Source organism: Pantherophis guttatus, chromosome 1, assembly GCF_059756535.1.
Source record: "Pantherophis guttatus breed Tessera chromosome 1, ASM5975653v1, whole genome shotgun sequence".
NCBI lineage: Eukaryota > Metazoa > Chordata > Lepidosauria > Squamata > Colubridae > Pantherophis > Pantherophis guttatus.
Genome location: NC_142063.1, coordinates 258,904,840 through 258,918,852, shown reverse-complemented (window position 1 = coordinate 258,918,852; position 14,013 = coordinate 258,904,840). Strand labels below are relative to the sequence as shown.

Here is a 14,013-nt window from a genome sequence, read left to right as displayed (position 1 = left end):
CATACTATTAGGCCTGCAGTTTTCAAGATCATGCAGGAGGGATTGTTAAGACCTTGTGCATACACTACACCCCTCTGCTGTTCATTTCAAGCAGCCAGTGTCTTTTCTCAGGTCTCTGTGTGAGTTTTAGGCTATTTTAATAAATAGGGGAGAGGTACATGTTGATATCTGATTTCATTAAACTATAGGTAGCTTACTATATTAAAAACATAACCATACGTAAGTGTCCTCTTCCGTTATAGTTGAATTTTGAGGGAACTCCATTCCATACGTCCTGCAAAAAAAGGGTACTAATATTCATCTGTTTCCTAAATGTCATAAAAAAAACCCCTAGAGGAATTCCTCTGTTTTCACCCAATCTTGGGGATACATAGGACGTCCTCCTCAATTGATAGAGAAGGAGGATCTTATTATAGATGGACCTGAGCTACGCAGAAATTGTGTTTCTATTAATACTTTATTTTCTTTCTTTGAAAATGCACTAGCAGACATTATTGCATTTCTTATGGGACAAAAACATTGATCATTGCTCTTAAATTATAAGTAAAATGGTAACGTCTCCTTTAAGACAAATTCAATTCTTAGCATTTTCATGGACATCTCAATTCAGAGCTCTTTTGGCAAAAGTATGGAAGTGGCTTTCTATTGTTGTTGTTTTTAATTGCCTAGTCTAACTGAACACATTTCTGATATTTTCTCCTATTCAAATACTAACTAGAACAACTTTATATATATTTATATGTTTATATATTTATATATAAATGAGTTAGATACTGCTACAAGATCAAATTGTTGTCTTTTTCATAACAACGTTCTACCTGTTATTTTTGCTTCTTTTTGTGTAACTTGACTGCTGCCTTTTAAGTTTTTCTTTACTTTTAAAAATCATTGTCTTGCATTCTGTCCTAGGTTATTTTGTTGAACCATCCTTCACCCTTCTCGATTTAGCAGGCTTGGAGTACCACTTCAAACCTCTGGGTGGTGCTAGAAAACTCGGTACATAAATCACTATGATTTGTTGAATTCATCACAAGTAGTTATCGCCTCAAAATAGGACCAGTATGCCAGTACCTAATCCATCTTTTTGTAGACTGTGTGCATGTCTAACACTGCATAGACTAGAGCTGATAGATAGCCCTCTCTTTTTTCTCAAGTTTACTGAATTTATTACTGGGCGACTTAAAGAATGTGGCACAACTTCTCAAAAATGCATTGTATAATTCTGAAGTGATGCTGCCTATTTGGAATATTTTTTAACCTTGAGAAATGTTTTCAAAAGTCTTTTGTATACAAGAAAAAAAACATTATTTTTGTTTTTCTATTACTTATTTTATTGTAGAGTTCTTTAAAATATGTGTTTATTATTATTGAAAACTATTAATTATTACATCTTCAGCATGGTTTTGTATTTTTCAGTGGTGCAATTTGTCATTGCATTTTTAAAAAACTATTACCAGCACTTTAAGAAAAACAAAAACAATCCTATCACAAGATTGCCCCATGTACCTACCTATTCTTCAAAAAGGTTCTCACCGGTTATCATTCAGGAACCTTTCCCACTATTTCCAGATCAGGTGGCACATAAGACTTCTGGAAAATATTTGCATCAACATCTTTCCTAGCTCTACTCATGGTTTCCTTTCTTTGCTCTGAATCCCTTTGTGTCATTCTTCTTCATGCCCCTGTTCATTATTTTTTTTGGAAAATAAAAGTTTGCTTTGGAGGAAAGTGGCTTTATGTTGTTTTGAAAAAGGAATGAAAGGATGTCAAATGACTGCTGGGTCACATCGCTGTGTATCCATGCTGAAAACTCGACTGCCCTCTAAAAACAAAACAAAACCCCAAAGTCATCAAGTTGGAGAGGAAATAACACGGGGAAATTACATTGTGTGCAGTGTGCACTACAGTGGAAATCCTTATTTGAAGGACATCATGCAGAAGATGAGGAACAGTTGAATGTTCCTCCACAAAGCTACAAGAAATGAAGTTTTTTAAAAAATGGTGAATTGGATTATATAACATTTATCCAGATAACCATTCAGTGATGCAGCTTTTTCTCTGACATCCACCAGATGACTTGGGGCAAGAATTCTCAGAATTCCCAACTACTGTAGCATCGTGTTTGTTCTCAGCTGTATTTGATCTGTGATCCCAAATATTTCCAGGCAGAATAGCTCAAAGCTGCCTCATCCTACCTGGAAGGTATGAGGGTAGAGAAGGCTGCAGAGTTGCTTTCTAAGATGTCAGTTGTAGTAAACGTTGCTATACTCTGAGGAAAACAATTTTATTTAAAAGCATCAAAATCTTTTCCACACCATGGCCTTTAAGGGGATTAACATCAACCCAAATAACCTATAACTGTGCTATTAAAAATCTGTAAAACAGTTGAGATTTTTGAAAATGGAAATAGGCTTGGCTGTAAGATTGCATGCATGAGCTGCACAGAATTCTGCCTATAGCACTTTCACAAGAAGTGCCTGGAAATAATCTCACAGGAACTTCTTTAACTTGGAAAGTTCCTGACTTTGAAATTCCATAGTTTTCTTTCTGTATCCACCTTGTTTCTATATCTTTCCCATATGAACATACAAGACATGTAATACTGAGGGATTCTGGTTCATAGGACTCTCTTACCAAATAGTTAAATGTTCTTGGTTTTAAAAGATTTGGTTTTATTACTCATTTCATTCCTCATTTCCCTCAGGTTTACTGCATTATCCTGAATACAATGAATGAAATAACCCTTTTAAATCTCATTGCTTTATTTCATATTCTTCATTTGCATTTGTTTCATTAAAGAGAACATTGCTGTTTTAGTAGGAGTTTGGCTGCAATTTGAAATTAAGCATGCAATCCTATATTTATCTTCTAAACAGTAAACCCTCAATTGGACTTATCGCAGGATAACTATAGGATTCCATTTTGTGCCCAATCTTTGAGTCACCTAAAAAGAAAATCCCTTGATATGTCCTCACAAAGCATAAGAAAACAAATCTTCCGAATTATGCTCTGGAGGACTACAAAGTCACATTACTGCATGCGGGCTGTCAATTAGCATTATTTCCATTTGTTTTAGATCCAGACAGGCGATCTGTTTCAACAATGAACCTTTCGAAACATGTTGATCCAGTCATTAACAAGCGGCTCTCCTCCTCATCTGCAACATTACTAAATTCTCCAGACAGAGGTACAGTTTGGAAGAAAAGTGAAAAACAAACGACCCAAAAATGTTCCGTATGATAACTGTTTTGAAAATTTGAGCAGCTCTTAAGTAATTTCCCTTATATTATTAGAGGAAACAAAATGTGGCTTTGGACAAAAAGCCATCTTTTGGACAGGGGAAAAAAAAAAACACAAACGCATAAAGCAGTGCTTCTGTCAGGTTTTTTAGTAAATGATTTTTAAAAGAAAAGTTATAGAGCATCTGCTCATTTCTCCATTGTGCATGGAATATATTTTAATTTTTGTGCATCATCATTGGACTAGACCATATTCATTTGATTATTTCCCCCCCATTTTTACCATAAAAAGTGCTCTTGAACCTCACTTTGGTTAGTCAGTTTGATAATTTCTTGGCTAAGAAACCTATCCTATTGGCTTCATATCTTGACATGCTTATATGTCTTCCCAGAGATATTATTCTGAACTATATTTCAGTCTTTCAGCTGTTTAAAAAGAAATCAAGTTATTTTTTTCATTGTTCTTACTTTTAATTGGATATAGAGAGGAATTTTTTAAAAGCTGCTCAGTGGAAATCAAAATGTCTGAAGAATTGTTATACTTTGGTTGGATGCAAATATATTTTTTAAACCAAAGATTATTTAGGTTTTCCATTGTAATGTGAAACATGATTGGAAGGTCTCATCCATTTGATAAATGTACATATTTGTCTGATAGAAAATTTCACTAAATTGAATGAGGCATATTGTCAATTAGATTACTAGATTATGTGCATGGAATATCTTGATTGCCATATGATTGTTTATGTTAGTAAATTATGTGTTTTTCTCCACATATGGAAATAAGTACATCTCTATGATTTATAATTGTCAAACTGGCAATTCCATTTGCTTTGAAATTATTGTCTCACCGACAATAAAATACTATATATCAGAGAAGTAATTTCTTCTCTTTCTCAAAAACCAAATGCAGTGTTTCCATTTTCATATTAAAACAAAGGAGGACAACCTTTTTGTACTGTAGTCAGGGACCATACTTGTAGGGATGAGGCGAAAGGCAAGTTTATGTTTTTATGATTATGAAATGCAAATTTATATTACCTATGAGTCCTGGTAGTGCAGTGGTTAGAATGCAGCATTGCAGGCAAACCCTGCCCACAGCCTAAACTTCGATCCTAACCTGCTCAAGATTGACTCAGCCTTCCATCCTTCCGAGATTAGTAAAATGAGGACCCAGATTGTTGGGGGCAATATGGTGACATTGTAAACTGTTCAAAAAACTGTAAAGCACCAAAGTGCTATTGCTATTGCTGTTATGTTTTAAAGCAGGGATCACCTGCCCCCAGGCCTTGAGCCATTCAGAACTGGGCCATGGAAGTGTGTGCTTGCCCATTGCTCACGTGAAGCTATCCCCCCCGCCGTCCCCCGCCGCCAGTCTGCAAAGCCAGAAAGGTTGGGGAACTCTGTTTTAAAGAACAGCAATAGGAATACTTTGAAAAATCAGATTCACTAAATTATATATACATATATTCATTTATTTTAAAAATTACATACTTCAAGTTTATCAATTATTTTCTGATTTCTTCATTCACATGTTTTTATCACGCCAAGTAAAAATAATTGTAGTAACTTTTATCACCTTCTCTTAAAATACAACAAATTATCTCTTCATCCCATGTCCCGTTAACCCTGTCTCTTTACTTGCTATTTCTTTCCTATCAAATATTTCTTGTGCTGAGCTCAAAAAGACATTTTTGAACAATAGTTTATATATATTCTATATTCTTAATATGGGACTTCTGACGTAGTCATTTTTAAAATCTACATTAAATGTAATTTTATTTTACCATAGAAAAAACAAATCTTATTATCATTCTTTTCTAAAATTCTTTTATTTCTCAGCAACACCTACACTTTTATCCCAAGAAAACAGAAAGCTGGCTGAAAAATACAGTTTTAAATCCGCAATCCAAATACAATTTTAAATCTGCAATCCAAATATTTCTCATTCCTTAGCATCTTGGATAACTTTATATTTAATCCTTGGTTCTTTCTCTTGCCATATAAACCTAGATACAGTATATCTTTCTACCACAGCTTAAATGATACATTGATTGTCAAAATAGGTATTGTTTGAAAGAAAAATATCATTCAAGGCAATATATTCATTTTTACAACAGAGATTCTCCCCAACAATGACAGTTGTAGTTTCTTCCATCTTAACATGTCCTTCTTAATTTCATTCCATGTCTTAATAAGGAAAAGGGAAGATTTTGCTTTGTCAGAAGTCACTTTACTATGGAGAGCTGGTTCTACTCCATTAGAAACATCTAGTCTGCCATACAACTTCAGCCATTTGTATGTGCCTTTGAGTCAGTACGCCCAAAGGTGCTTTTCCAAGAGGCAACTGGATTTTCTGGTTTTTCTTTGAAGATGTTTCGCTTCTCATCCAAGAAGCTTCTTCAGAGCTCTTGAAAAAGCACCTTTGGGCACACTGACTCAAGGGCACACACATATACACAAACCAAACAGCTGAGGTTGTATGGCAGACCTCAAGTTTCTGATGGAATGGAACCCCCACTCCATAGTGAAGTGACTTCTGACCAGCAAAATCTTCCCTTTTCCTTATTAAGACATGGAATGAAATTAAGAAAAACCAGAAAGTCCAGTTGCCTCTTGAAAAAGCACCTTTGGGACAACTATGACCTAGATGATTGAGAATCTCCATAGACCTTGAGTCAGTGTTTACTCCTGGCCACTGCCTGGACAAATGTCTATAGAGTGGGTAGGGTGTTTTTTTTGGTAAGATTTCATAAGTGGTTTGCTATTGCCTGTTTCCTAGGGCTATGAGGGAAAGACTGGCCTAAGGTGATGCAGTTGGCTTTTTGTCTAAAATGGGATTAGAACTCATGGTCTCCCAGTTTCTAGCCTGATCCCTTAACCATTGCATCAAATTGGCTATCAGATGTGTAGTTATTATATTAAATTTTAAAGTCCTCCCAGAAGGAAGAAGAGATAGTGTTTTCATGCTCCATCACTCATTTGGTCCTTGTTATTCTCTTCTCATTGCTAGAGAACAGTTTATTGGATTTAATGTGTGTAGCTGAAGTGGCAGTAAATATCATCATACCCTGTTTCCCCGAAAATAAGACATCCCCTGATAATAAGCCCAATCAGGCTTTTGAGCACATGCGCTAAAATAAGCCCCCCCCTCGAAAATAAGCCCTCCCCAAAAATCTTTAAACGCAGAGCTGGAAATCAGGTAAGATGGCAAGAGGAGCCTCATTCTTGCTCCACGTGCCCCAAAATATTAAGACCAGTGGTGGGATTCAGCCAGTTCGCACCACTTCGGGAGAACCAGTTGTTAACTTTCTGAGCAGTTTGGCAAACTGGTTGTTGGAAGAAATCATTAGGGCAGAGAACTGGTTGTTAAATTACTTGAATCCCACCACTGATTAAGACCCCCCCAAAAATAAAGCCAAGCGCTTATTTCGGGGTTCAAAAAAATATAAGACAGGGTCTTATTTTCGGGGAAACACGGTAGATGTCCATTAATTATACCAGTCAGAGAGGAGAGATAATAATTCCAATAGTATTCCTTAGGATTTTGCTTCCTTATCTACATTGGTTAAAGATACACATTTAATGACCAATGATGTGCTTAATGGAGTCATTCTTAATACATTTTGTATTTTATACAATTTGCCTGAATATGTTTCTATTAACTGTAAAAGCTATTTTACAATAATAATTCATTACAGAATATTTTTTATAAATGCATTATATCATTACGTGGGATAATGATTTCTTATCTTTTCATACACACAAATACACACATAAAGGATGTTCAGATTAATGTAAAACATTGCAAAATAATGCGTCCAGGATTGAACTTTGCCTTTTCTCTTGGGAGGATCTACTCCTCTTGATGAAATACACTCTTTCCCCCAAAATAAGACATCCCCTGATAATAAGCCCAATCAGGCTTTTGAGCGCATGTGCTAAAATAAGCCCCCCCCCCCAAAATAAGCCCTCCCTGAAAATATTTAAATGCATGTGCAGACAGTTCATACCATTTCCTCTGGTTAGGGTTAGGAAGACAGAGCTGGAAATAAGGTAAGATGGCAAGAGGAGCCCCGTCTTGCTCCACGCACCCCAAAATAAGACCTCCCCCAAAATAAGGCCAAGCACTTATTTCGGGATTCAAAAAAAACAAGACAGGGTCTTATTTTTGGGGAAACACGGTATATGTAAGTTTTGCATGCAATTAATGAAAGGTTTTCATGTTTAATATAAATAGATATGATTTCTTTTGATATGTAATAACTTAGAATTGTTTTTATGGTAACATTGAACACATTCAGCTTTTGGTGCTGCTTGTAAATAAACATGTTGGATGTAGACTTAGGCTGACCATAAGGATTATGCCATATCAAAAATAGTGGTTTTTTTCACGAGCATCATGAAATTCTTTAACAAACAGCAAATCCATGCAAGCTATGTTCTCCCACTTATGGCAAGAAATAAAGGAAAAGTCTGCATCTCCTCTGCCTCAAAGGCAGGCAACTTCCATTCTTCTCCATGGTTTCATTTTCTGCACATAATTAGATGCAGTGTAAAACATCGGTGCTTAATCTGCTGCCTTTAGAGCTGCTGAAGTAGCTCACAGTAAATGATTTCTTTATGGTTATGGTTAATTATAGGAAATGTATTTGGGAGCTCTTTCTTTTTCTGTGAATAATAATTAACATTGTACTGTTGTTCTTTCAATACTTATATTTTTATTAGGCCCAATTAGTTAGGTTTCTGTAACATGTGATGTCAAATTGCTTGGAATTATTTTTGGAAATAATTGCTGAATATGGAAAGGCAAGATGAATTAATTAATGATCAGTTGTCTTTCCAATGTTTTTAATAAACGCTTATGTGTAATGAGGTCAGGGTTTAATTAAGCCCTCTAATGTGATTCTCTGTGAAAGACATTTGATCTAACATCTCACTTATATGATGACATTCAGCTCGACGTATGCAGCTAAGTCCATGGGAAAGCAACATGGTTAGCAGGCTTCTGACCCCAACTCATTCATTCTTAGCCAGGAGTAAAAGTGCAGCAACTTTATCTGGAGATGCAGGTAAAATTAAAACATCAATCAATTCTCTTCTCAGTTATATCATTTTAAAAGTATGCAGCCTTTAAAAATGTTGCTTTGGAAAATTCAGGGCTGGTTTGGCTATTGTCTGAATCTGCTATGTTGTCAATAATCTGCATTATTTTCTCTTCTTCCATTTTTCGAACTCTTCTTGCTTTTCTCTGTAAATCTTTAATAATTCAGCAGAAAATTATCTAATTTCAACAGCAAAGAGTGTCTCTGCCTTCAGTAACAAGCTGCCCATCATGTTTTAAAGAAATCTTGTAACCATACCTGTCCTACTTATATATTAAATTGACCATTTTATGAAAATGGTTTTAGATATAATTAGATATTAACATCTAAAATTACTGAGTCAGTAAAACAGAACTTTCAGTAAATCAAAATTACTTCATATAGTTCCCAATATGTTACCTATTACTTCAAAGTCAGATTCCGATTCAAATATGCCTCAATTTTTCATATATGTAGTTTAACAAAGAAGAAGTACCATGTTTATATGAATTTAGCTCAGACAGATTTGACAAAAGTTACATTTTTATATGTATAAATTGAATGAATAAAATTAATATTGTCTTAATGGTCGTTTAGGAAATGGGTACTTTCATAGCTTAAGCAACAGAGTTAATGTAGGATGTTCCAGTTGCTTTCAGCTTAATTTTTCTTATAAAAGAAGAATTAGATTAGACCTAATAGAATAAGAATTGAATCTACTGTAGCAGAGATCTGTTAGGTTTTGGATGGCATAAGTGCAGGCATAAATATTTTTCTCCTGCAATTCTGGGAATAAATATCCTTGTGAGATTTATCCTTAAGTAGATCTTTGTTCAATTGTGTATTTTGGTAGACCATATTTCTGCCTAAATAGGAAGAAATGTAATTTCAGGCCTCTAATTTGTAGATAATGCCAGGATAGCTCTATGCATTCTGCCTTTTTCTCTGTTTGTATATTAATACTTTCCTTCCTTCGTTTCTTCTTTTCCTATCTCTGCTTCCGGTTCCTGCTCCTGTCTCTTGGGTTTCCTTCTATGTGTTTGGTTAAATATATACATGGGAAAAAAATAAATACCCTAGTTATCCCCATTTGTCCTCGTTCAGCATCTTGCAGCCCAATCAGCCCTCTCTCCTTCAAGGCCATAAGTTGCCACAGTCCAGCAGACCGAGCAAAACTGTTTGGCATAGCTCCTGAGGTTAGACGGCGAAGGACCACACATTCAGTTGGGGTAAGTTCCCAAATTGGGAATAAACTTGCACCTTTGATGAAATCCTGAATGCAGCTACCTTGGTTCTTTTCCTTATCATAGGAAAGTAGTTAATACAGAGGGAAAAAAATGTGGATATGGAGTCATACTATTTGCATACTAAAATTTGTGCATTAAGACTACCATAATGATTCAGGTTTATTAGCAAAATTGTTATGATCAAAAAGGATTTTTCACCTAGTAAACTGCCTACTGTTTGTGAATGTTTCACGAGAATGGAAAGTTAGTTCATTAGCATTACATTTTGAATTAACAGCTTTGTGTTTAAAAATGAACGAAAAGATTAGGAAGATATTTCCAAATATAAAGTTGATATAACTGATAGACCTTTAAGGGAAGGTCATAGAGCATTGCAATGTATATGCTTTGTGCACAGAAGTGCTCAGACAAATCCCATCATCATCTGTAAAAGGCTCATGCTTGAAATCAAGTGAGCTACTAAGTGGTGTCCATGAAATGGTGGTCAAAAAAATGTAAGATGACAGTTGCAAAAATGTGACTGGGACATAGAGTGACAATATGACAACTATGTGTTGGATAACCCCTCTGGATTGCTGCTGGAGCTAGGTTGAGTAGGACAAGGCAGTTCCTCTGGTTTTAACTTTGACCTTTTTAAATGTGTTATATAATCTGTAGAGTAAGGAAAATTGTCTTGATAGAGATTTGCAAGAACCTTTAGGCGATGTGGGCTGAAATATGTTTCATATAGTGCTCACAAGTGACTGGTTATTATAGCTAATGTCAATAAAAGTAGTTTTATCCATCTGTTTCATTTCTGGGTACAGCCTACCTAGTGGGATTGAAATAAACTGCAATCAAAAAGGATCATTGTCTTTCTTGAAAACTGTAAAAATGTTTACAGGGCCAGGTTAAATATAGGGCAAATCAGAAACACATTTCACTGAACTCAAAAGCAATGTGTTTGGAATGGATGTATTGAATTGCTTGAATTCATCCATTATGGTTTGTGAACTGTAGCTTTTCATTTAGTGTCTGTGAGGATAACTCATTGTTAAGCAAAGCATTACCAGATGGTGCCAAGACATCGTTTATTCAATTAGCCAAAATCTCTGCATTCGTGGATAGTGCTAAGCCATAAATAATGATTCATAAACCATAATGGTGGGACTTACAAATCAAATTGTAAACAAACAAAAATGGAATGGATTAAAATAATGTTTCAATCCAGATAATCAGAAGATACAGAATGCTATCCTCACAAAATGCAAATTAAAACAAAAACAAAAATTACATATCATGAGCCCAATCTTTTATCCTCTTTTGAAACTGAAGGATAATTAACACTTGTACAGTAGTAATTTGCAATAGCAAATCTTTATTTCTAGGTGCATTTAATAAGGTGTCTTTCTGTGGCTATGCAAAATGCCTCATTTGTTCTGTTTGTTCAATATTAGAGTAGCAGAAAAGGAAAGGAAAGAGGACTCTCATCAACTAATCCTTCATCTGGTAAAAGAAGAACTCGTTCACCATCTGCCTTCAGAAATAAACCAGCTGCTTGGTAAGTAACTTAATATTAGCCTTTATTTCATCTTAGTTGTATTTGCATCTTGTATAGAACCGGTAATAAAACTGGCAGGAGGCTCCGCCCACTGACCCTGATGTCATCAAAATGCTTCTGTGCATACGCAGAAGCTTCTGCACTTGCGCAGAAGAGCGCACGTTCATGCGAGCGAAGCATGCACGGCCCCACTGCGAACCAGTAGTAAAGTCAGTGGGACCTTAAAACTGAGTCCCTCAATCTGATAATATCCCCTTGGGAATAATGGTGTCTGTAGGCAGGTACATTTACCCCAAATTGGGGGAAATTACCTTGGTCCAAATTGTGTCATCAAATATTTCTAGAAATCCTGTCTGCAAACAGAAATATTCATAGGGGCATAGTAGAAGCTCTTTTATCTAAGAAGTGTATTCTGTGATTCCCCTTTCTAGACGCTGCAAACAGCTATAGATAACTCTCAATAGTAAAGCAATAGGTATTTTAAAGACCCATTCATTGCTTAAATAGCCATTCTCATCTAAGCCCCTCAAATTATCTCAAAGTGTGTAGATTAGCAATTTCACTCATAGTTTTTGTGCAGACACAGGAATCATCTTTTTTCCCCCCTCTACAGCCTTTGCAAGATAAAGATGTTGAACACAAGTCTTATGGGCAAAAAAGCAGGCAATGATAAAACTAGGAAACACCTATCTTTTCTCTTCCAGTAGCCATTGTAATATCACAAATTGTTTTGAAAGTACCTCACTTTCAAAAGAGGATTACTCTGAGGTGAGGCAAGGCTTCTGCTTTTCAAAAAAAAAAAAAAAAAATGCCCTGCCAAAGTCATTTGGGGATTATGAAAATGGTACCGCATTGTTGATTTCCAGTTGAAGAGAACCTTGTTCTCTTTGAGAAAAAGAAGCAGATAAATTTTAATAAATCTTTAGCAAAGTGTACTAAACTGTGCCTCACTGAGGCATAACATCCTCTTTCTGTGGTCCTCTTTATATAAGATAAAATGATGTTTCTCAGGTAGATTATTTTTTTCCACTCCTCTCAAAGTTACTTCAGAAGGGTAGGAAAGAATGGATAGAGATGGGAAAATGTTTAAAAGCAATAAAATGGAGTAACCATAACTCAACAATATAATATAAATAATGTAAATGTACATATATACATCCGAACTAGACTGTGTTGTTTCTCTGTGTCATGTAATATATGTGGGTATGTAGGTATATGCATAATTTTTATTCTTTGTTTGTTTGTTTGTTTGTTTATATTTTTGACATGTTTATGTAGTATATATTGGAAGTGGTGACCTTTTGAGAGCTGTATACAATGAAATTTCATTTTAATGTATGCTGATTAGTGTACATTTAAAATGACAATAAAGTTATTCAGAGTCTAAATCTAAGTTCTGATTACTGTCTCTCTGCGATTCAAATAGGCATGCCTCCAGATCAATGCCTGCCCTGCCAGGAACACCCAGAAAGATCATTTTGCTATCTGGATCTTCCAAAACACCTTCCATTCAAGCTCGCCCTCCTTCCCCTGGCAACATTCGTCCAACAAAACATGGGAAAAAGGGGACGTTGAAGGAATCTGAGAAGATACTGGAACAAAAGTCAGACCCTAAAAAAACAGCTTCAAATCCCAGAGTAGCTACAATTGAAGAGTCCTGTAAACCAGAGTTTACTCAAAGTAAGGATCAGGTTATCAGCCTTCCAAAATGTTCCTTACCCAATTAAGTGCTTTGCTCCCTTTTCCTTATGTAGCTTTCAGATATTGTTTTGAATCAGTGTGGATAATTGTAACAGGCTTATTTCCAAGGGTTTAGGTTGGGAAGCTAAGCAGAGTTGGTTACTAGTTAAATGGGAGAGCAGAGAAACTACCAGGATCACAGACTAGAATGGACCTATATGTCTGTGTGAAATCACTTGGACTATTTGTTTAAAAATTGTCTATAGGCCTTTTCTTTTCTTTTCTTTTCTTTTCTTTTCTTTTCTTTTCTTTTCTTTTCTTTTCTTTTTAAATCAAAGTGGAATACCGTTTAAATGACTAAATTGAAATACTTGTCATAATATTCACATACACTACATGTTCTAACTAGTGATTATTTCAGATGTTAAGATCTCCTTGGGCAATAATTCATGAGTGTCTCTCTCTTGTTAATGGCAATTCTGACTTAATAGAGCTACATCCTCCTCACTAAGTCATGGCCCACAGGAGTGCACAACCTGTCTATCACCAAAGTTACCTGTGGTCTCACTAAAGTTTTGGGTGTAGCCTTCCAAAAGTCTCCCAAAATTATGGAGAAATTGTAATTTGAGTACATGGGATTATTAAATCATAGGAAGTAATTACATTAATTGAGTTTCAACAATTAGTGTTAGTGTGGATAAAAAGATCAGACCCTAGGCCCCTGAAGTGTGGGATACCTTTAGGCGCAGGTCTCTTGCTGCTCTTCCGTAATAAGTACATGAAACCACTGGGTGAGGTCATTCAAAAGCACAGAATGCAATATCTGTGCTGCTGATACTCAGGTATATATTCCTACCATTGGCCAGCTAGCAGCTGACCCAGTGCCTGGGCAGGAACCAACACTGACTCAACCCTAGCAAGACAGAGTGGCTTTGTGTTTTGCCCATGCACAGGTCCTCAGGGCTTGGCATTGTGTTGTCTTTGCTCAGTGAGGTAGCACTCCCCTGATCAGAGCTTGTATGGAATTCAGGACTCTTCCTAGACTCATTGTTCCTTTTAAAGAAGCTATGGCTAGGGTGCCTTTGTACAGATTCATCTTGCGCACACCAGTTGTACCTGTTCTTATCCTTGTTCACAATCATGCATGCATTGGCCACTTCCTTTTACAGCAATGTGCTGTACGTTGGTCTTCCCTTGAAGTCCGCTCAGAAGTTGCAACTGGT

General features: G+C 35.9%; 1 protein-coding gene across 21 annotated transcripts in view; it reads left to right on the top strand.

Moving 5' to 3' along the window:
* MAP7 (microtubule associated protein 7) overlaps window positions 1-14,013 on the top strand; it is a 103,561-nt gene that overhangs the window by 77,297 nt on the left and 12,251 nt on the right. For 7 of the 21 annotated variants that reach the window (XM_087882825.1, XM_087882823.1, XM_087882826.1 and 4 more), the window contains exons 6-10: window positions 3,077-3,187; window positions 8,198-8,311; window positions 9,428-9,552; window positions 11,007-11,110; window positions 12,537-12,790. In XM_087882825.1, the coding sequence (XP_087738951.1) occupies window positions 3,077-3,187; window positions 8,198-8,311; window positions 9,428-9,552; window positions 11,007-11,110; window positions 12,537-12,790 (708 nt within the window). Of the gene's footprint in view, window positions 1-909; window positions 997-3,076; window positions 3,188-8,197; window positions 8,312-9,403; window positions 9,553-11,006; window positions 11,111-12,536; window positions 12,791-14,013 lie in introns of all 21 variants that reach the window. The other 14 variants (XM_034418883.3, XM_034418879.3, XM_034418881.3 and 11 more) reach the window with 3 other exon arrangements.